General features: G+C 42.2%; 1 protein-coding gene across 1 annotated transcript in view; it reads left to right on the top strand.

Moving 5' to 3' along the window:
• The window catches only part of slc49a4 (solute carrier family 49 member 4), a 47158-nt gene that overhangs the window by 6944 nt on the left and 18829 nt on the right, over positions 1 to 21385 (top strand). Inside the window, exons 3-6 of the mRNA XM_023404491.2 lie at positions 6921 to 7192; positions 7935 to 8064; positions 13354 to 13462; positions 20184 to 20251. Coding sequence (XP_023260259.1) covers positions 6921 to 7192; positions 7935 to 8064; positions 13354 to 13462; positions 20184 to 20251 — 579 coding nt within the window. The remainder of the gene's footprint in view (positions 1 to 6920; positions 7193 to 7934; positions 8065 to 13353; positions 13463 to 20183; positions 20252 to 21385) is intronic.

The raw sequence follows: 21385 nt of genomic DNA on the forward strand, positions 1-21385 counted from the left end.
TCTTGGTTGGCAGTACAGCAGCAATTGTTGATTTATTGGGCCGGATTAAGATTCGTTTCAAGTCCACAAAGCTCCCTCAAATGTAACTTTGAGCTCAGCCTCTCTCTTGACCCTCATTCAATAACCTTCCAGTTAAGACTGATGCATCTCGACTCGTCATTTATTGGATGCTTTTATCCATCCATTCAAGCATATCTATATATAGCAGCATTGGCGCGAACAATTGCCAGATGCTTTTACTGTAAAGGGGAAGTAGAATCAAATAGAAACAGTGCTGCAAAGAAACAAGAGACCTCTTCCTCTACTTGTTTGGATACAGTCAGGACTGGTGGTTTAAACTGACAAACTGACATCTCACCCGCCTGAATCCAGCCATACAACAGGATGTGTCAGATCTTGGTGTCTGCAGAGCTCAAGACGAAACACGTGCAAAGTTCAAAGTGTGTTGCCGGGGTCAGAGCTGCCAGCTGTTTTCCCAGTGGATGATGGGAGCAGTCCTACACAGCCATGACCTTCAGCTCTTTAGATTCAGTTTTCAAAGTGGAAAGCAAGATGGCTCACTGAAAGCCAAGATAACATGAATCACACAGCAAATGTTAGTTCTGACACAGTTCAGCTTAATTTGCATATTAAATGTAACAGGTCACTGCTCTTGAAGCCATGTTTTAATGGATGACATAATGGATTATCACAGTAAAGTACAGGCTGATATGATGATCATGCAGCTCCCTGGATCACCAGTAGATGTCACTCTTTGCTTTGCAGTAGTGGAGATAAAAGAATATCAGGCTGTGAGAGCTTTTGTTCAGTGACCTGTGGTGCTGCTGTGTATGCTGCCTCTCAAGATATTTTTTTTTCATATCAAAATGGGCTTGGATGACGATTTAGACGACCTGAGAGAAAAGGAAGCTGGCACCAGAATTTCGAATGGGTAGAGTTCAAGGGCGTTGCAAGAGCGATCAAACGCAGCGTTTGAGTTTCCTGCTCCCCTGATCGGGAGACAAGTGGCGACAGTTATCCAGGTTTAGAAACAGTGAAGTTCCCTTGACAGCCCCCTGCAGATCTGTTTGTTCCGCATGCCGTTTCATGTTTGAAATGTGATTACTTTTTTTTCTCCTTCTTTTTTATGCTATCCTCTCAAGGAAGTAAACCGCCTATGTTTTGACTCTTTAAGAAATCAAAGGCAGTTGAGAACGTGTTAGCAATGGAACTTCCTCTCCTTTATATCCAGAATCTTCTGTGTAGCTGCTACAATTATGTTTGAAAAAGGAGCGTTGAGTTGAATGTGTTTGTTTTGTGCGGTTCAGGCGGGGACAGAACAGGCACTCTTGCATCAGTGGTCACTGATTAGACCTTGCTGTGCTTAAGTCTGCACTCAAATCAAAGACATCAACTTTTACCTTCCTCAATTTTTTTTTTGTTTTCAAGTGTTCACTCTTTTGTCTTGCCCTTTCAGTCTCTTTCTCCATCTGTCTCTCTCATATATTTAAATAAACACTACCTGTGTGATTAGTAAGTGTCTATCAGTGACATCTCAGACTCACTCACACTGTCTGATTGGACATCAGAACATGCTGTGGGTGCTGCAGCAGGCTGTAATATTACTGTGACAACTGCTGTGGTGCCATTTTCAAGACAGAATTGGCCTGGCCTTTCTGTTGTGGCAGAATTGGGTCTGTCAGCCCTGGCGTACCAGAAGCAGTCAGATGATTTCACCACAGTGCTGGCTTCTTTGTCTCATTCACGATCAGATTCCGTCTGACAGGGTTCATCAATACTGATTAACTTAATCATCTCTTGTTGGGGGGAAAAAAAAAAAAGCTGCACCCTTCCCTCTCTCTCCTTCTCCCACCACAGTGCGGCTGCCTCGTGTGACCGCTCATCCTCATATTAGTCACCATCTGTCCTCATCTCCTGTCACATTAAAGGCAATTTTCTTCTTTCTCACATCCATCCTGAGATCATATAGACGCTGAGACAGGATAATGAACTTCTGTACTTAGAAAGTACTGACCAAACTTTGTAACACAAAGTTTCAAAAGCTGTAATACTGAATGCTGTCATTGAGTTGGTCAGGTTATGGTATATACCTGTTTTAACTATAATTTTATAATTTATAATTTTTATGTTGCAGCCATTTGTGTTGGGAGTTGGGACGACAGTAAAAAAATATTTGGCATGTTTTGTTAACATGTTTTCTTTTCTTGAATAAAAAAACTAAGATATAGATTAAAGTATAATTTAGGTTTTGACACTGCATTAACACTGATGAAAAATTCAAATGATTCACAGTTATTGTTTTAAATTAGACAGATTATTTGAGTTGCTTTGATAATCAGTGTTTAGACAAACTGGATTTGAGTGTTGGGTTTGGAGTTATCCCTGTGCCTAATGACATGATGAAGTACAACAGGTGGACCAGTCTGATATCTGGACCCTTCCCAGGCCTAAATGAGACTGTGATCAAAAGTGGCGCTCCAGCACCTGACTGGCACAATTCCGGCTTGTGCTAGTTGGGGCGTGGTGTCCACTCCATTACAGTGTGTCAGATGATGCCTATGCCGACTTGAATCAGCGGCTCTGTGCAGCAGGTAAACAAAATACCATGTGAATCAACAGCATTCAGAGTAAAAAGGAAAACACATATTTCAGATGGGTGGCTGAATCCAAATAGAAAAGGTATTATAGCGTTTCTTCCAACAGTTAAAAGCTGTGAAAAGATTAAATTGCTTTACTACAGCATTTCTACCTCTACCATTTCCACCTGCAGCTGCTGTTTGAGTATCAGCTGATATAGATTCAGCATCCTACCTGCTGTCTCACCTCACGGTGCCTCCACTCTTGCCATTACAAAACAAGTGGCACGCTGGCCCAGCCAAATGGAGCTCAGCCACAGTGATATACCTAGTGTTGCACTTAACAAAGTGTGACAGACCACAAAAAAACTTCTTAATCATGGAGAGATGCCAAGCAGTTAGATCAGTGGTGCTTACTCTCGGTCCTACAGAGCCCCAGCACGGCTTATTTTCTGTATTTCCTTTCTGCACCAACACCTGATTAACCGGATCAGGAGGATTTGGCCAATCGAGAGCTAATGAATCTGACGTGAACTAGCGCTGGAATTAAGCACCAATTGATTTGAGGGACAAACACATAACCTGCCAGTCACAGATGTTGAGAGATGCTTCTAATGACCCTAATGTGACATGTGATTAACAGTAAGCCATTTTGTCATGCATTCATTTTATCCAGTGATATCTGTGGCTAAGGACGTCACATTTTAGTATGCTGCAAAAATACAGCGTCTTAACATGGAGCACATTTCTATGCACACTAATTAAGGCTGAACAATCAATTGAAATATAATTGAAATTGCAATATCCAAATCACAGAAGCTGCAGTTTTTTTTTTTTTTAATAAAGGTAAAATGTGTCACAACATGCCATAAATGAAGCATTGTGGTGCTACAGAAACGCCCTGGCCTACAAATCATATTCTCCAGGTGTGAGGTAACGTGCTACTAAAAATAACATCATCGTTTTTATGGCTATTCCAACTGAAATTGTGACTCTGTCATAATAATCACATTATTAGTTTGTTTTGCATATCGTTCAGCCCTAACACTAATACACCCTGTTGTTAACCTGGAGGTTAAGGTGTAGAAACCATACTCTGGTTTCACACACATTTTGACAAACCTGAATATGCTAATATGCTAACTAAAGACTGGACATTGTGGTTTGGGGTATTAAGGTTTCTGATATTTTTTTCCATGACAGCAGATGCATCTTTGACCTAAATCACAAAGTGGTAACTTTAAAAAAAATATATATATACTGACAAATGATGTAATGATGATAACTTACTGAAGTGAAATGACAGTGTGGCACTGATTATGTGGAGGATAAATTTTCTCGCTTGTCACTCTTGTCTTCCATCACTTGTAATAAGATGGAGAAGAAAATAGCATAGCGGTGAATGCAGCAGTGTCCCGACACTGGGTTCATCCCTCAACTGCTGCGGCAACTTGGTAGAGAAATGACAGAGAGGCTGGCTGTCGAGGAGACATCAAAGACATGTCTGCACCAACGCAGGTGGCCAGATCAGAAACCTTGATAATGGTAGAATTATGTATAAAGGGAAATGAATAACCAGGTTATTCTGTGTTCTATGTAAATGATGTTTCCCATGCATGATCAAAACATGACACTAGTGTGTAATCATTCTCATAGATAGGATCATGGATGTGCACATATCTATAATTTTTAGCAATAAAGACTGAGGCACATTACAAAGAACTCTACAAAGAAATAAGAAGTGGGATGAATAAAAAGTAAGTGTCAGAGAATATTTTTGGAGGGTGCTGGTGTGTAGGCTGGGATGTTAGCAGGTCTGAGATGTGGGAAGGAGATATAGGGTGAACAAGTTATTCTCCAATCAATCTGTCAGCGACCACGGTACTTTGTATTCTGCCATGACGCATTTATCTGTCAACCCTGGAACCCAGTGGACAGCAACGTTAGAAACAGTTAGAAGGCAGAGAAGTGTAAGCACACTGAAGAGTGAACAAACTAGTGTATGCCTGCTTTATGTCTGAAGATACTGCTGCTTTTCTAAATGTAGGTTTGGGTACCGAAACAAAATGTTCTCGTTGCATTGAATTCATGTGCATGTTTTAATTATGTTTACATATTCATTGATCAGAATTTTCCTGATTTAAGAAAAATAATTTGCCAGTGTTAAACTGTATTTTAGGTAGATAAAGTTCATATGTGGCTGCTTGTGTTTAGACAACATTTAAGGGTTTTGTAGAAAAACATGTTCATACTTGGTTATGGTATCAGTACCAACACCTCAGTGTCATATCAGCACTAGTATTGTGATGTGTTTAAATGTACTTGTCATCCCCACACAGGTGAATTTTTAAAACGGTCATATTGATGGTTTTTTACAGTGACAGTGATGGATGCCAAAAGGATGGCAGCTATTTGTCTCTCAAGGTCTCAGCAAATCCTGAAACAGTCTTATCAATCATCTTATTTAAACCAAGGTCTTATTGAATAATATTTTAAATCTTAATAATAATATTTTAGAACAGTGGTTCCCAACTTGTGGGCCGGGGCCCACTGGTGGTCTGCGAAGGTATTGCAAGGGGGTCCCGCTGGACCACTTTGCTGCCAGACCACATTGTATACTTGTTTTCTAGCTCAGTGTGATTGTGCACTAAAAGATTACATCTATGGCAAAAGCTGGAGTATCAAAATGGCTAACTGGTTAGCAACAGGAAGAATGAAAAGAAAAAGCGTCAAGAGACAGATGGTGTCTCCCCCGTCAAACAAAAAAGAAGAATTGAGCTTCCCCTGCTTTCAGTTCAGTCCTAAATGTTCGGGTGTTATCATTAAAACAAAAAGTGCTCTGAGGCTTTATTTGGGCTCCGTATGTTATGGGGTCGGATGTTTGTTATTTTCAAGTAGGCCATGAGCTGGAACAGGTTGGGGACCACTGAATATCATATATCCTGGTCATATACTCTTACATCTATTATTTCCAAAATTATTTCACTTAACTAACTGGTGATATATTTCATCCAGTTGGTTTTAACAAAATATTTAAAAGGGCACAACAGATGTCACAACACACAGACTCACAAGATGAAAACAATAGCAGCCACATGCTGTTGCAGCTGGTAAACATCTAGTAAGGATCAGCGGGGACTCTTAGCTGTCAAACCTACAATCTGCACGCGAATATACTGAATATTTTTGAACATCAAATACTTAGAATTAGCCCAGGATCCCTCCTTGTCCTCTCCTCTCTCTACCTCATCAATTTCCCTCTTTCTGCCTTTTCCCTCCTTCCTTCCTTCCTTCTTGTTTCTCCTTTTCTCCCTGCTGAGCTGTCTCAAACTGCTCTGAATGAAAGGTGTCTTTACTGAGCTCACAGACAATCAATCAGCCATGCCCTGTCTCTGGCGGCTGGCTGTCTCAGTTAGACAGTGCAGGAGGGGGCCGGGTGGTGGTGGTGAGGGGTTTGGTGCCATCGGGGGACATCTCAGAGTACATCTGTCTTGCACAGCTCGGTCTGAAAGTGAGACTATAACTTGGACTCTCTCAGGTCCAGGTTGTTACTTACTTCCCTGGAGATTTTGCACCTTATTTTCATTCTTTCACCTGTCATTACTCCATCAGATTTTTATAAGAAATGCATCATTACTTGATGTTTATTTTTAACTTAATGAACACTGATGACAGGCTCACTGCTGCAGTCATGTCTGATTACCTTTGTTTAACAGTGCATTATAAATAGGCTGCACACAAAAGAAGGGTTTACAGGGTCAACACGCATCATGAAAAACCTGCATTACACTTTTCCTATTCAAATAAAAGTCCTCAACTTTGATTTTGTGATTTTGTGCAGTGTCCCTGCAACAGCTGGAAGCGGAAATCTCACATCTGCTCTGGGACAATGTAAAGTTAAATATCATATCAATCACATTGTCATGATTTTACTGATAGTTGCTTTTAAAGGCCATTATGGAGCCACACAATGCAGACTCAACCTTTCAGAGACTAAAACTTGATTATAGTAACTGAAAGCAGCTGAGCTAAGAGAACTGCATTTTCCACATCTGGCTAACTGAAATTAGACTTTAATTAGCCAGATGAGCTTAGCCTGGTGTCAGTGTCCGAATGTATTAGCCTAATTATTATTATTTTACGTGACATCTAAATTACGCCCTATATTGTGGAAAATTATAATTTTTAATATTGATATTTGCTGTTCAAAGAAAAGTCCAAAGTGCCGCACAGATGTTTGTACCTACACCACACCACTTCCTTACAATATGTGATTTTTTTTTTTTTAATTTGTTGTTTATAGTGAAGATTTGAAGCTATTTCCTCCTTCTGTCTCTGTTACAGGTTGATACACGGAGGTCAGTTTCTGAATGGTTTAGCCGGCCCAACCATAATGAGCGCCGGCCCCTACCTCTCCACTACATGGTTCGCTCCTGACCAGAGAGCTACGGCAACGGCTGTGGCCTCACTCTTCTCCTACCTGGGAGGCGCAGCTTCATTTGTAGTTGGACCTATGGTAGTGCCAGCCCCCAATGACACCCAGGCAGCAACCACGATGGCAGCAGCAGTTTCCGACAGCTCCATCCGAGACAGGATCCAGCTGGTTATGTATGCAGGTACCAACAGCAGGGGAGAACCTTTGAGGGCACGGAGGATCGATAGCACATCATTTCAACATCATGTCAGCCCCGTCAAGGGACACAAATACAATCAGGCGAGGGGATCCAAGATATTTGCACGAACACCAAAAAACTCCAATTATAATCTTCATAACCGCCCCTCTGAAAAATAGATTGCTGGGACTGTTATGCTTAACTGATTCAGAAAATTAAAAGCACGCTGAAAAGAGAAACAAGCATGCTGTAATAGATTGAGGCTGCGGCTTTTGTTTAACCTAAGGTAGTATTGTTATTTATTTTTAAAGGACGAAGCAGGCACCCTTTGTGAACCAAAAGTTTTTTGGAGGTTATCAAAAGACAGAAAGGACAGACATAGAAAACACTTTAAAATTTGCACAGTAGAAAAACCGGCTACCTCTCCATAGGATTATGATTATTGTGGGGACAACTCATTTTAAGCAGCTGCTGCTCGATATACATACACATACATATATGACATAGAGCTGTAAAATGTGTTGGTTCACCAAGAGAAATAAGTTGATATATCAACCAGTGCTACAAGGACATGTATTTAGTCTATGGTCATGTCTAGCAGGCCATTGTGTTCATTCCAAGGCTGGTTTTAAAGGACTTTTGAGATGTCACCGTGACCTTTTTTAAAATGTCAAATTGGTCTGACTGTCTTATCTGTGAAGATAACACATATGTCTCTTTTATCTGTGTCGCTGTGCTCTGGCAGAGTTGACTGCAATTGCCGTGCTTTTTGCGGCAGTCCTGCTCTATTTCCCATCACGCCCACCGATGCCTCCCAGTGTGGCCGCTGCGAGCCAGAGACTCAGTTACAGGAGCAGCATCTGCAGACTTCTTAGGTAAAAAGCGACTCACACATGCTGACACACATACACACAAAGTCATCTGAAAGACCAATACCATCTGACACGGTTTGTTGAGGCCATTCTTTCAGTACATTATTCAGCATGCCTAAATTGATGTGTCCTTGATTCAATTTGGGTGTAGACGTGTAAAACAAGTGAAGCTTCAGCGCTGCATTTGAAATTAGTTTCAGGTGCTGTCATGTTTTACGACATCAGACTCTAACAGAGCAGTCAGGAGCAGATTTCTGCAGCAACTTCAGTGCTCAATAACTGCTGTGTCTACAAATCCATTTGGTCTAGTTTGGCTTCTTATTTACTGATGCAATGCACGCTTCTTGTCTTAGAAAGTTAAAGTGACAGAGTCTTGCGCTGGAGAAGGATATGGAATCTTAATGAAGGGGTCTGCCACTCACCATCTGCTTGGGTTGTTATCAAAGAAACCCCAGCCTTCCCTCTAGATTAATTACTAAGCTATAATATATTGGTCGCAGCATCATCCACTGCATCATCCTCTGCATCTATACCATCAGGTTCAGTTATCGATACATTCTCAAAACACCATTGATGCATGTGGTAACAGAAATCGAGAGATGATATATTATGACAAGGTCTTGAATTTCAGTATTAGTGGAATGCAGTTATTGATGTTTCATCACCTTTGTCTTTTTCCTCCCTGTGAAACGGATAAGGGGAGAGCTAAGAGGAAATCTAGAGACAGTGATTGAATCACAGTTCACTATAACCCTGCAGCACTCCACCCCCCTTCTCACACTTTCTACTGAGGAAATATTTATCCTCTGGGCCATGAGGAAACAACATCGCCTGAGGAGTGAGTGTCTTGCCTTTTGCCTGGCTTGTGGAGGAATGAGGCCCATGGCAGTGGCCAGGGATTAAAGAGCTGGAAAAGGGAGAGGAAAGCTGGGCGATGGCAGCCAGGGAGTTGGCCTAGCTTTGTTGGCTACACTTGGTCCCCTTTAGAAAGAAACAGCTTCACTACTGCACCAGGATTTTCATAGGCCTCTGACCAGCGTAGATGGGCTTAACTCGCTGAAAGAGCTCCCTCAGATAGATGACAGGGAGCAGGCAGATATCAACCTAATGCATAGTTTTGGAAAGATGCACACACATCCACATACATATGCAGACTGGCCAACTTAACTAGGCCATCCAGCTAAGAGGGTTTCTGTTCCACTTCTGATAGGCAGCCTTCCAGCGACCTGTTTGGGCAGCATGTTGTATCTCGGTCCAGCAGCATCAAGCCTTAGAATTCTTCTGAAGGGACTGGACATGGAGGAAAAGTGACTTTTAAGTCTTTGTGTCCATGTGCACTCATACAGGAGGTAGACATAATAACAGAAACACGTCAGGCAAAAGAATTAAAATTTAAAGCTCCACTAATTAATATTTCTACATTTTATAGTCTTGTTTCGCCCATTGTTTTGGTTTTACAGCACATTAACTCTCACTGTGTTCATTGGCCACATCTCAGTGTATAACAGGAAGCTGTTGTCAAGTAAAATTCCCTCATAAACCCACTTTATTCTACTTGCCCAGTCCAAACATCAGAGTAGATGATTAGCTGGTGAGGAAAGTGAAGTGATAAAGATGAAAGCTTATTTTATTGCATTAGTAATGTCATGGCTGGGCTCCATCTCTTAATAAATTTGGGTTTTTTGAAGCCTCAATGATGAGTAATTTGTTACATTTTATATCTGTCTCATAATTTTTGTGTCTATTAATTGTAGGCGGGAGGGTCAGGAGTAATTACTTTTGGCTCCTTCCTTCTGTCTCTTCAGGTAACAGAGAGAATCTTGGGTCTTGTGGGGTGTAAAGATGCATTGTTTCCCTAATAGATTGGAACCATTTTACAGTTTTGCGCATGAGCAGAATGTGTGTGTATGGTTGCCCACCTGTGCACCACAGTTCCTCCAGTCGCCTGAAGCAGAAGAGTTTATTTCAGCTGTTATATGTGGTGTTCTGAAAAACCTGCTTGTAGTCCTTCCTCTTAAATTCTCTCCAGGTGTTGAGAGCATCTGAGCATGTAACTAGTTGTGCCGCTGAGCGTACTTCCTTCCAAGTGTCTATCGGTGGAGGTGGACCATTTTTATGGAAGGTAACATGAGGCCAGGGATGGCAGTGGGACTAAAAACTAAGTTGGTCGTGACCTAATTAACGTTATTAGATAACTTTATAATGACATTGATGAAGAAACTGTATTTAAAGTTGATTAGTCGCATCTGTATGATACCTGATCTGCTTAATAAGGTCAGTATCATTGTTGATTGGTGTATTCCGAGTAAAGTTTGTTTCTCTAGACGCTGACAAAATGGTAACAATTTGTGCCCTCCACAATGACAGCAGGTGTCAGCCATCTAGCCAGTTAGCCCGCCTGATACCTATCCATTGATGTATCTGTTCATCCATTTAGCCTGTCAGGGTATGAGCACTGGTTAATGATCTTCAGCTTGATGAGAGCTTCCAGCTGTTCACATCTGCTTCCACAGCAGCAGTCTAATTAGAAGCCTGAATGTCTCTACACATGGTGTAAAGTTATCATTGTATTCTGATCACAGTCTGAGGGAATGCTAAGCAGCCCTAAGCCTAGAGTATTGATGATCCCTCCCTCCCCGGTCATACTCCTTTTAGCTTCGAAAGTTGTCATCTTGATGCATTGATCTCCAGCCGGGTCTGCCAAGGACAAATGGCACTTAGCTGATGACGCCGCCAGCTTTGTGACTTCTTCGGAAATATTTCATCACCAGCAGGAAGGGAAGGGGAAAAAATGTCCCCTCTCTTACCCAGTAGCTTGCTTACATTTGGTTATCTAAATAAGTTCTCAGACGGAGAAAAAGGTGCCTGGATATCGATTTCCTGCTGTTGTGGCAAGGCTAATGAAAGGGGTGCTGGGAGAAAAGCAGAGAGGGTGCTCCATCATGGGGCTTTTATGACCGTCCCTCCATTCTCTCTCCAAGGCCAAGTAGCTTCATACTGCTTAGGACAAGACAGGGCTGCAGTAGAGAGACAGGCTGTGTTTGTTTTTCTGTGGAGTCAAAGCATTCTGCAAATAGAAGTGATTCATTGTCTGAAGTACACCAGTGTCAGGAAAGGGGACGGGTGTGCATGTGTTTAAAGCAACAATGCTTTTGCTGTACAGTGTATGTATCTTGGGACAAGTTCTCCCCACAGTTTGCAACTCAAAGACTGACTTGAAGTGTGTGTGTGAACTTGATCTGTCAGTGTGTTTGAGCGTTTGATGCCATAGTAGGGATGCGGGAGGCCAAAAGTGTTCTCCAGATGTCCCTGCACGATACTGCTCAGGATACCGCCTGCATTATAATGAACAAAGCAGGTGGAGAATAAATGTTAAACAGTGTCCATAAACAAAAAAGAGGAGAGCAAGGAAACAAAACAATCTATGAATCTGCTGCCTGCTCTGCCAGCTCTGCCTCATTTGTCAGACGCCCAGTGATTCTAATCACATTGTTGGGGTTGAGGAGGTGGCCCTGATTTAAATCAGCAAGCCACCTCATTGGGCGAAGGTGATTAGCTTGGGTGTTCCAAGTGATTGTAATTGGGTTGCATGGGATTGGAGGGGGGCCATATACCCTAAAGAGATGCACTCTCTGTTTGTACACTGAATACGCATACATAACTAGGTGTACAGAGGTGTCTGTTTTCTTTTTTCAGTTCGCTGTGAGCTGATGAGATATTAGGAGACAGCTCGTAATAAACCCTGCAGCACAATATCTGTAGCCTAAAGCCATTTATCACAGCTGGGAAATGGTGCTTGTTTTCATCTATTATTGTGCAGTTTGATTTCAGCTGATAACTTGATTAGCAACTATTCATTGGCAATAATTGGTTTCATTACCCGATTTAAAAACTCAGTGTAAATATAGTTGGTGACAGTTTTAATAATCAGTAATAAAGTCATTCATCAAGCAAAATGCAAACTATTCTCTGGTTTGAGCTTCTCAAATGTGAGCACTTTGATAAACTGGATATATATTGAATATGTTTGGGTTTTAAACTGTTGGTCATGTAAAGATCCCCTGGCGATCTAGGAAATTATAACAGGTATTTTTTATTATAGTCTAATGTTTTATAGACTAAATGTCTAATTGGTTAATCTAAAAATAATTGATAGATAATTATATAATATAAATAATCCCAGGGAACACAGGAGAGAATTTCTTTTACATGTATAAGAACACCTTTAATCGTCCTCCCCCATTTTCACTGAATAGTGTGAATAGTTCCATTAAACAGTGCTATCAAACTGGAATTTACCATTTAAACTTATATCCCAAGACTGAATATTATATTCTATAAGGAATAATATCAACAAATAAACCAATGTTTCCACACTTTTTAAATATGCTGATGCTGAATATACTGAGAGTCAGCCGCAGTAGTTGCTGTAATAATCACAGTTACCGTGGTACCGGTTTCAGCTTCAGGGAGGTTTTTGAGGTGCTTGATTTGTTATTGCGGAAACCAGAGTCTTTTATGATATATAATTTATTATCAATTCACTGATGCAGTGAATGAATTAGAGGACATCTCACTCCATCTGTTGAACGCCACACGACCATGGAGCTTGGAGAGCAGCTTTGGACCGTATTGTTCAGTTTAGGTGCATGTTGCCCTCTGTGACACCTCAGCTTTATTTTGGCAGCTCTGCCCACTATGTGCAGATAGATGCTTATCTCTCTGTCACTACACTCTGCATAAGGATAGATCTTTTGCTGTGACAGAAGCAGGAGGAATTGTGTGTGTGTGTGTGTGTGTGTGTGTGTGTGTGTGTGTGTGCGCACAGTATAGGGAAGACTAGTAAAAAAGACCTGGAGCTGATGGCAGACCTCCAAACACCAGCGAACAGGAGGGGAAGGAGGAATTTCATTATGTTGCTTTCACTCTTTCATCTCAGGCCAGAGCTGTTAGGATGTGGACTGTACTTGATTTTAACAGTATGTTTTTACAGAACTTTAGTCAGTGGCTGTAGTTAAAAAATAAACTAGAGGCTAGCATAGTGACCCTCTGTCCTTTCACAGAATGATGTGTTGTGCAGCATAGAAGATTAGAGAAGATTATAGAAGATATAGAAGATTTAAGGTTAATGTTATGGATATTATTCTAATCTAATGGTTCCAAGACACACATGGTCAGAGAACTCAGCCATATTCATATTGCTGGGAGAATCAGTACACAAACAACTTAGTCACAAGACTTTGTTGAGAGTGCATCAATCTTGAATCTCTAATGTGGGTTTGTCCCCTTTAGTAACCTGCGGTTCCTGATGATAGCGCTGGCCTATGCAGTCCCCACAGGAGTGATTGCCGGCTGGGCAGGAGTCCTTGACATGGTCCTTACACCAGCCAAAGTCAGTCAGGTAGGTATCTCACACACACACACACACACACACACACACACACACACACACACACACACACACACACACACACACAGAATGACATATCACCTTTAATCTTGGTAATGTATTAGGTTTGGATAAAAAGAACATCAGTAAACCAAGGTCACTAACAGCACTGGATATAGTAGCTATGAGTGGGCTTTTTTTTCCAGTGCACACTTTGCCAAGAAATGTTTGTGTGGGAAGACTTTCCAAACACCACTCCATCAAAAAGGAACAATCCGTAGTCAATACTGCTATTTTGGCCGCTTTTTGTGAAAATGTGCAGACTAGGTCAGCACTTATTCTGCTCAACACTTTACCTTTCATCTTGGTTACCCTTTAGGTGGATGTTGCACCCAAGAATAGAATGAAAAGACAGCCATCGTGTATTTCTGCATAAAAAACGAAGCAGCGCGAGTAGCTTATCATTCCATTCACCGGGTTTGATTTTCCCGTTTTGAAAACCCTCACTGTGCCAGCTATTTGCAGATCTTTACGCAAGTGTAGCCCACTCAGATGAACAATGGGATAAATATCCAGTAAGATTTCTCTTCGGCCTCCTGGTTGTGTCTTGAAGAAAGTCGTCATGCCTTCAAGAGAGTGATGCCTGTTATTTGTCGATGCTCCTTAGAGTCAACGCACAGAAAGCACACATTGCATTTTAAAGCAGATCTGAAATACTGGAGATGCTGAGGGATAATTAACCCCAAGGTTCCTGTACTATAATGAGAAAGTGTATTTCCGTGTAGAAGGCCTCCTGACAGCTGAACTTTTCTGCAGTGCTTTATTAACTCGCTCTTACCCTCTTTTGAATACACTTTAAAGTTCAAAAACGATGTCCTTCACCGTACAAAAAACAGATTCAGCCATATTTCTAGCGACCTAAAAATAAAAGAGGGAAATGATTGTTAATCACACTCAGCACTTCTGTCCGTCTTTTGTGAAGGGGCCCAATCAACTGCAATTCATCATTTGCATGCCTGCTTTCAATCTTCAGTCTGAGACAGACAAAAGAGGAAGGCAAGTTGAGTTGGGGGGGGGGGGGGGGGGTTGTGTGGTGCAGCTTGGAGAAGAAGGTCTGTATCATTTCCATCTTCCAGGTCTCAACACAGCAGTATGTCGAAAGACAAAGGGAGGATCTTTTCAAGGTTATCATCAGACAGGTGCTGCTTGAGAGGAGATCACACACAGGAGAGCGAAGGATGAGACACTTCTCGTCACACCTCTATCTTTATACCCCTGTCAAGAGGTAGCAGAGCGCATACCAAATTGTTCTTAGATTTCATTTGTTCTCAAAAGATTTTTTTCCTCTCCTCCACATTCCTTTTATCCATGCTAGTTAAGGAGATAAAAGTGTGTTAAGAATAAAAGTCTGTTGCAGTGAGGTGAGCTATGTTACAGGATATCTCATGGGTACAAAACTTGGAGCTTAGAAAATGAATGGACCAGAACAGCGATGCATCCAAACATGGTGAAATGGAACAGTATTAAGAAGAGTTCTGGAAATGTTCTTTGTTCTTCAGACATGGAGATGTTTGTTCTTAAAGTCAAGTTAAACTGAGGAAAAGCAAACACAGCGTCTTCTTTTTAAGCTCACTATGCCTCCGCAGATCCAAATCATAGGTTTAACTTATCCCGCTTTCCTATCTGCTGTAAGCTTTGTTGATTCTGTCAGATCCAAAAACAGTGCAGAGAGATGTTGCACAAGATGTGATGTGTGTAGACCTTTTCCCTCTTTCTCTCCATGAGCTCCCATGCACTTGCACTGGAACAAACATTTTTGCTCTGCTCTGTTCCCTTTTGTTATCTTCCTCTCATCCCTGAAAAATGCTACTGAGTCTGACTGTTTGTCTGGTAATTTAAAATATGCAGTAAGAGCCTCAGGCCAAGGCACCAAAAAGATGATAGCAAGAGGGCAATTTCATACTTTCTATTAATTTCCTCGTGGTTTCCCATAATATGTTCATTTTGAAGCAGGTGGGTGGTTACATGAAAGTGTACTCACAAGCAGATGTGTATACCTTGGTACTCCTTTCCTTTGCGGATAATTGCTGCATTGTACGGGAGCAAAGGTCATCCTGATTGTGAAGCCTGTGTCAGTCTGTTATGATATAAAGCGTGCCTCACGCTGGCACTATCTATGCAGACCAGATCCTGCTGCAAATGGGTGGGATGCAAGTGCGCTCGTTTTTCGCCTAAGTGCATCACTTAAATCCCTTCATTTATGCTCACAGGCCACACTTGGATCTGATGCAATACATCCCACCTACGAGCCAACTTCCAGCCATCTTGGTTTATTTCCACTCTGCCCTAGTTGGAGGTTTTCATCTACTTTTGGAGATCTCTTTCTTTCCCTCCCTTTCCTGTCCATCTCTTCTCCCTCTCACAGAAGCCGGTCTGTAGCTGCACGCTGTCACGCTTATTTTCGAATAATGACTTCTGTACTGCAAATACCAAATGCTTTATTCAGTGTTCTGAAATGCACACACTTGACAACTTTCTTCTACCTCTGCTTCATGCAGTCATTTATCTTTAGTGTGTTTCCAGATTTCGCTTCATCTTCCCTCCCCTCTCTGCCCTCCCTCCCCATCTTTTTACAGCATTTTTCTTTGAGCTGTTCTTCAGGGTTCTTCCCCAAAGATAAAGACGCTTCTGTCATCTGTTTTTTCAGCTAGCCATGTGGTCTGATTGAGAGGTGACCATGGCTGCTGTGAGGCAGCATGTATAGTTGTCGTCGGATGAGACAAATGCTGCTGTCTACTCTCTAAAACTGATTTGGAAAAACAAACTTGTGCCCAATCCACAGCTGAGGGTCCTAAAACAATCACAGTGGTAAAAACACGCACACTACAAATGACAAAAAGTGATCCAGCACTAAGCCATGTCCTGCTGCGACCGGGGGAGAACATTGGCTAAATATAACCAGGAAGAAACTTGCAAGGGTTGATTTAAATAAATGAAAGGCAGACGAACAGAGACATGCAGGGATCGGCTGGCTGGCAAATGGCGCAGCAGGAGGAGACGCAGTGGTCTGACTGACACTATGCTAGGAAAGTTAGCAGGGTTTTGAGTGATGCAAAAACTGACTGTAGTAACTTGAGGGTGACCAAGTATTGGGCTTTTTGAAGGCACATGGAAATGGATTTCAAATTTTTCATGTTTGTGGCTTCATAAATACAAGGCCAGTGTGAACATCGATGGAAATAAACAACAGCCTAAAGAGACTGCAAACACACCGTCAGTTAAACATGTAGACAGCAACTGTGATGTCACCCATAGCATTCTGAATGCACACTTTGAAAGCTTTAGGGGGGTTTTTACTCTTGCCTCTGTCTTGAAAATGTCTAGGAAATGTATGTTTAGGAAACTGGGTGGATCCTGGGTGAAGCAGTGGTGGAAAGAGTAATTGGCAACTACCATGACTAGGTGTTACAACCAAGTCCCACACCAACTCCTCAGCTCCTAGCTCTTGTTTTGGAGTGACATTTGAGTTTGAGTGCAACGTAAACACAAGGGATGGACTGTAGAAGAAATGAAAGGGAAGTATAGGATGCAGATTCAGGCACACTTTGGGAACATGTGCTCACTTCATGTTGACATGGTACATCCAAGAAGTGACCTTGCCTGCATCAGGGAAACTGGAGTTCTCTCCTGAAAACCTCTCTATAGAGGAAGGCTCTGGCTGTTATTTGTACAGAAACTCACTGAGAACTTTATTAGGGACACCTTTAAACCCACTTCAGTTGATGATTCAGTTAATGTTCACATCAAATATCAGAATGAGGAAAAAATGGGATCTCAGTGACTTTGTCCGTGGCATGATTGTTGCTGCCAGGTTTGAGTATTTCTGAAACTGCTGATCTGGGATTTTCACATAGTCTCCAGAGTTGTTACTCAGAATGGTGCCAAAGACAAAAAAAAAAAAAACATCCAGTGAGCGGCAGTTCTGTGGATGTAAATGAATTTTTGTTGAGAGGTCAGAGGAGAGTGGCCAGAGCTGATAGAAAGGCTACAACAACGCAGATAACCACCAATCACGACCGTGGCGAGCAGAGAACCATCTCGGAATGCACAACACATTGAACCTCGTGGCAGATGGGATACAACAGCGGAAGACCACGTCAGGTTCTAGTCTTGTCAGCCAAGAACAGAAACGTAAGGCTGCTGCGTGCTCAGGCTCAGGCTCGCCAAAACCGGACAGTTGAAGACCGCAAAAACATATCCTGGTGTGATGAATCTGGATTTCTGCTGAGGCAGCAGATGGGAGGGTAATTTGGCATCAACAGCATGAATCCATGGACCCAACCTGCCCTGTGTCAACAGTCCAGGCTGCTGCTAGTGGTGTAATGGTGCGGGGAATGTTTTCTTGTCACACTTTGGTCCCTTAATAGCAATCAATCATGGTTTGAATTCCACAGCCTGAGTATTGTTGCTGACAACGTGTGTCCCTTTATGGTCACAATTTACCATCCTCTAATGGCTACTTCCAGTGTGATAATGCACCATGTTACAAATCAAAAGTCGTCTGACTGGTTTCATGATCAAGTTCTGTGTTGTTCAGTGGCCTCCCCGGTCACCAGATCTGATTCCAGCAGAACACCTTTGGGGTAAAACAGGAGACTGGCAGCATGAATGTGCAGCTGACAAAGCTGCAGATGTGATCTGATGCAGTCATGTCAACATGGACCAGAACCGCAAAGAAATGTTTCCAACATCTTCTGATCAAAAAAGCTAATTTTAGTTGGGAGTTGTCAAACCCAGAGTCCAGTCAATGAAACAAGATTGGATGAATGGGTTGTACGTGACTATAATTGTATTAGGTAGGAGGTATAAGTTAGGGTGAGACCAGGACCCGAAGTGCCATTGAAACACAAAAGGACAGTGAGATGGTTTGACAATGCTAAGGTGCATAATTATTGGTTTGGATTTGATGAAGAAGTGGGATAGTAAAGGCTCTTATAAAAACACTGCACTCCTGGCGTTTGAGTGGAAATGTGCCAGACAGGCAGACAGAAGGATTGAGCGCAGACCTTAGTATTACCATAATGAGTATGACTCGGGAAACAGGTACTGCACTGTGATCATCAGTCATGTGTAATTGTTCTCTTAATGGAGATGAGCCATTTATAATGCACAGAACTACAGACTGATCCAATGTGTCCTGCTTCCTTTTTAGTGCGATTGCTGTTTTTATTCCATTACTAAGTTCCAGAGCAGTGTTTAACTTTATTAGAATGCATGTTCTGCCTTCACACAGAACACTTGCTTTCTACTGAAGACTGTTTTGTGGATTTTCTGGGATTACATGAAGTGACTTGAAGGAGGAATACCATGTTGAACTAAAGCTAAGGATAAGGTCTTTGATTATTGGCTTAAAATGGCTTATAACAAGAGATTCAGAGAGAAAAATTAAGGAACTCAAACACGTTAATGTGTCAAGAGCCAGAAGACCTGGCTTTCCCTTCCCTAGCACTAGTCATCTCCAGCTTATTGACACAATCGCAATATAGCAGACATGATTAAGCTTCAAATCTGTCCTTTTTTTAGGGTTTCAAGGCACTAAGAATACTGCAGTTAATTACCTCTCCACCCGCACATGAAACATAGTAATTTGCATCTCAGAATTGAAATGTCTTGGCAAGCAATTTATGTTTAGCTTCCTAAATTGGTGCACAAACCAATGTGGCATTATACGCCTTAGAAGCCCTTACATTGGTGCTGCACAGCCTACATAGATAATAAGCAGCAGTTATAGGGGCCAATAGGGTAGTGGGAGTTTAAAATGTTTGTGAATCAAATGTTTTGATCAGCGCCATTTACTGGGGAGGTGCATTTCGCCTCACCTCAAGCCATGCGTGCCTTCCCGATGAGTTTTTAGCATATTACAGGCGGCTGGCCGGCACAGAACACTCAGAGGAGTGTAATTTAGATCAAATATAATAACATTTTGGCATTCATCACTTACTCAGCCAGAATACATTTTACATTTAATAACTTTGATAGTCCACTTTTCTTCATTATAGAGTTTCCTGACAGGTCGTTGCAGAGTATGATTAAGCAAAAAGCATCAGATCCTGCTTTAGATTCTGCTCCCTTGCTGTCTCATCTTCCATCTGGTTGAATTTGGTTGAATGTGAGTTATTGCCTCGGGGAGATGGATGGGAACCAAACACCTTCATTGGCACCCGGAGACGTTCTCGCCTGGGTGCCACAAGCTGATTGGTTTTGTGTGTGAGTGTGTGTGTGTGTGTGTGTGTGTGTGTGTGTGTGTGTGTGCGTGCGTACGTGTGGTACACTTCACCTCGCATTGATTCTGCTGCAGTCCCTTGGCCATAGCGTTGTTTCTCCTGAGTTTATGGCAGTGTATGTGTTGGCCTTCACCAGGATAAATAAGAAAGGACAATGGTCTTACACACACACCCACACACACACACACACACACGCACAGCTGTTCTTATAGCAATGCTGCCCGACAATTTGCCAGACACACTGACTGACAGTCCTCAGCAGACTTCAGACACTTAGTGCTTGCTCTCTGTCTGGCTCTGTCCCCACAGTCATGAATTGCATGTTGAACACTGAATAATCTTCCCTTTGCTTCATGACTCTCTCCCCTTCTCTTCTCCTTTTTTCTTTCTCTCTTACTTTATTGTTTTTTTAATCCACCATCCTCTTTATCTTTTCTTTTTTTATACAGGTGGATGCAGGTTGGATTGGTTTCTGGTCGACTGTTGGTGGCTGTGTGTTTGGAGTGGCAATGGCCAGGTAAGCTATACCTTGTTTTTCAATGATGTAAGTCTCTCACTTTGTGACCACTGAGTGGTTGCAGTTGTATGGTAAGATTTCCTCAGCAAGTTGAGACTGCTAAGACCTGTGCATATCCAGACTTCCCTAGAATGGGCTTGTTAATTAACTTCTCCCACAAACAAACGCCATGGACCTGGGTAGTCTATACCCAGCCCTCTCATCCATGTTATTATGTAACTTTCAAAAGAGAACATAGTGCCACCCTTGCCTGGTTCCAGACCCCTGAACCCCCCCCCCACCCCTGATGTCTAATTTTCTCAGCGTTTAAGTGAAAACAAAATGGTAATTCAGTCTGATTATCAGGCCACACAGCTCAGTGAAAACTTGATGGACCCGGTGAGGCATCAAATTAGAAAACAGACATTTACTGTAACCCCTCATTTACATTTGCAGGCCTTCTCTGTGTAACCCGTGTAGACCTCGATGTAGAGTTGTCTCAAGGATGGTCAGAAAACCAGACATTTGAGCAACCTCAGATGTAGATCCCTATGTAGTTAGCATAATGACAGTTCTAGTTGGCTTTCTGTGTTCCACCTGTTCCCGGCATGAATGCATACCTGGTGTAACGCAACACAAAAGATGGAACTGTCCTTGAAATCTTGCAAGTATTCACTTCAAGTTCTGTGCGATAGCCTCCCCTGTGCCCCTGATACCTGAAGAAGTAGATTAGGAGCTAGTACCTTTTGAATCTTCCTCACAGTGCAATGGCTCGGGTCACTTGGTGTAATACATATATATTGTAATTTAGTCTAGCTCCCGTTCATAACCTTATTAATAACTTATTCTCTTGTAACGAACAGTGGAGGGTTGACTTGAGTTAAAGGATGGGGGTTTCTCGCTCGCTCCCTTCACCTAATCTACTCTCTTTTAATATATGATCTGTATCCAGCGACGCTGTGATAGAGCGAGGGGAGTAGATGCTATTGCATTTGCCACTTCACCTCCCCTGATGAATAGGGAGCCACACCGCAAAGACAAAGTGTGGAGTCTGCAAAAGCAAGGGATTCATTCCTGCTCTGACGGATATATGTTTATCGTAGGCCGAGGCCCAATCAGCACTTCCAGGCAGCCCACTGTTTTCTTTAAGTTGTA

The sequence above is a fragment of the Seriola lalandi genome, unplaced genomic scaffold, assembly GCF_002814215.2.
Source record: "Seriola lalandi dorsalis isolate HSWRI2012SDOR001 ecotype SW California unplaced genomic scaffold, Sedor1 jcf7180002054245, whole genome shotgun sequence".
NCBI lineage: Eukaryota > Metazoa > Chordata > Actinopteri > Carangiformes > Carangidae > Seriola > Seriola lalandi.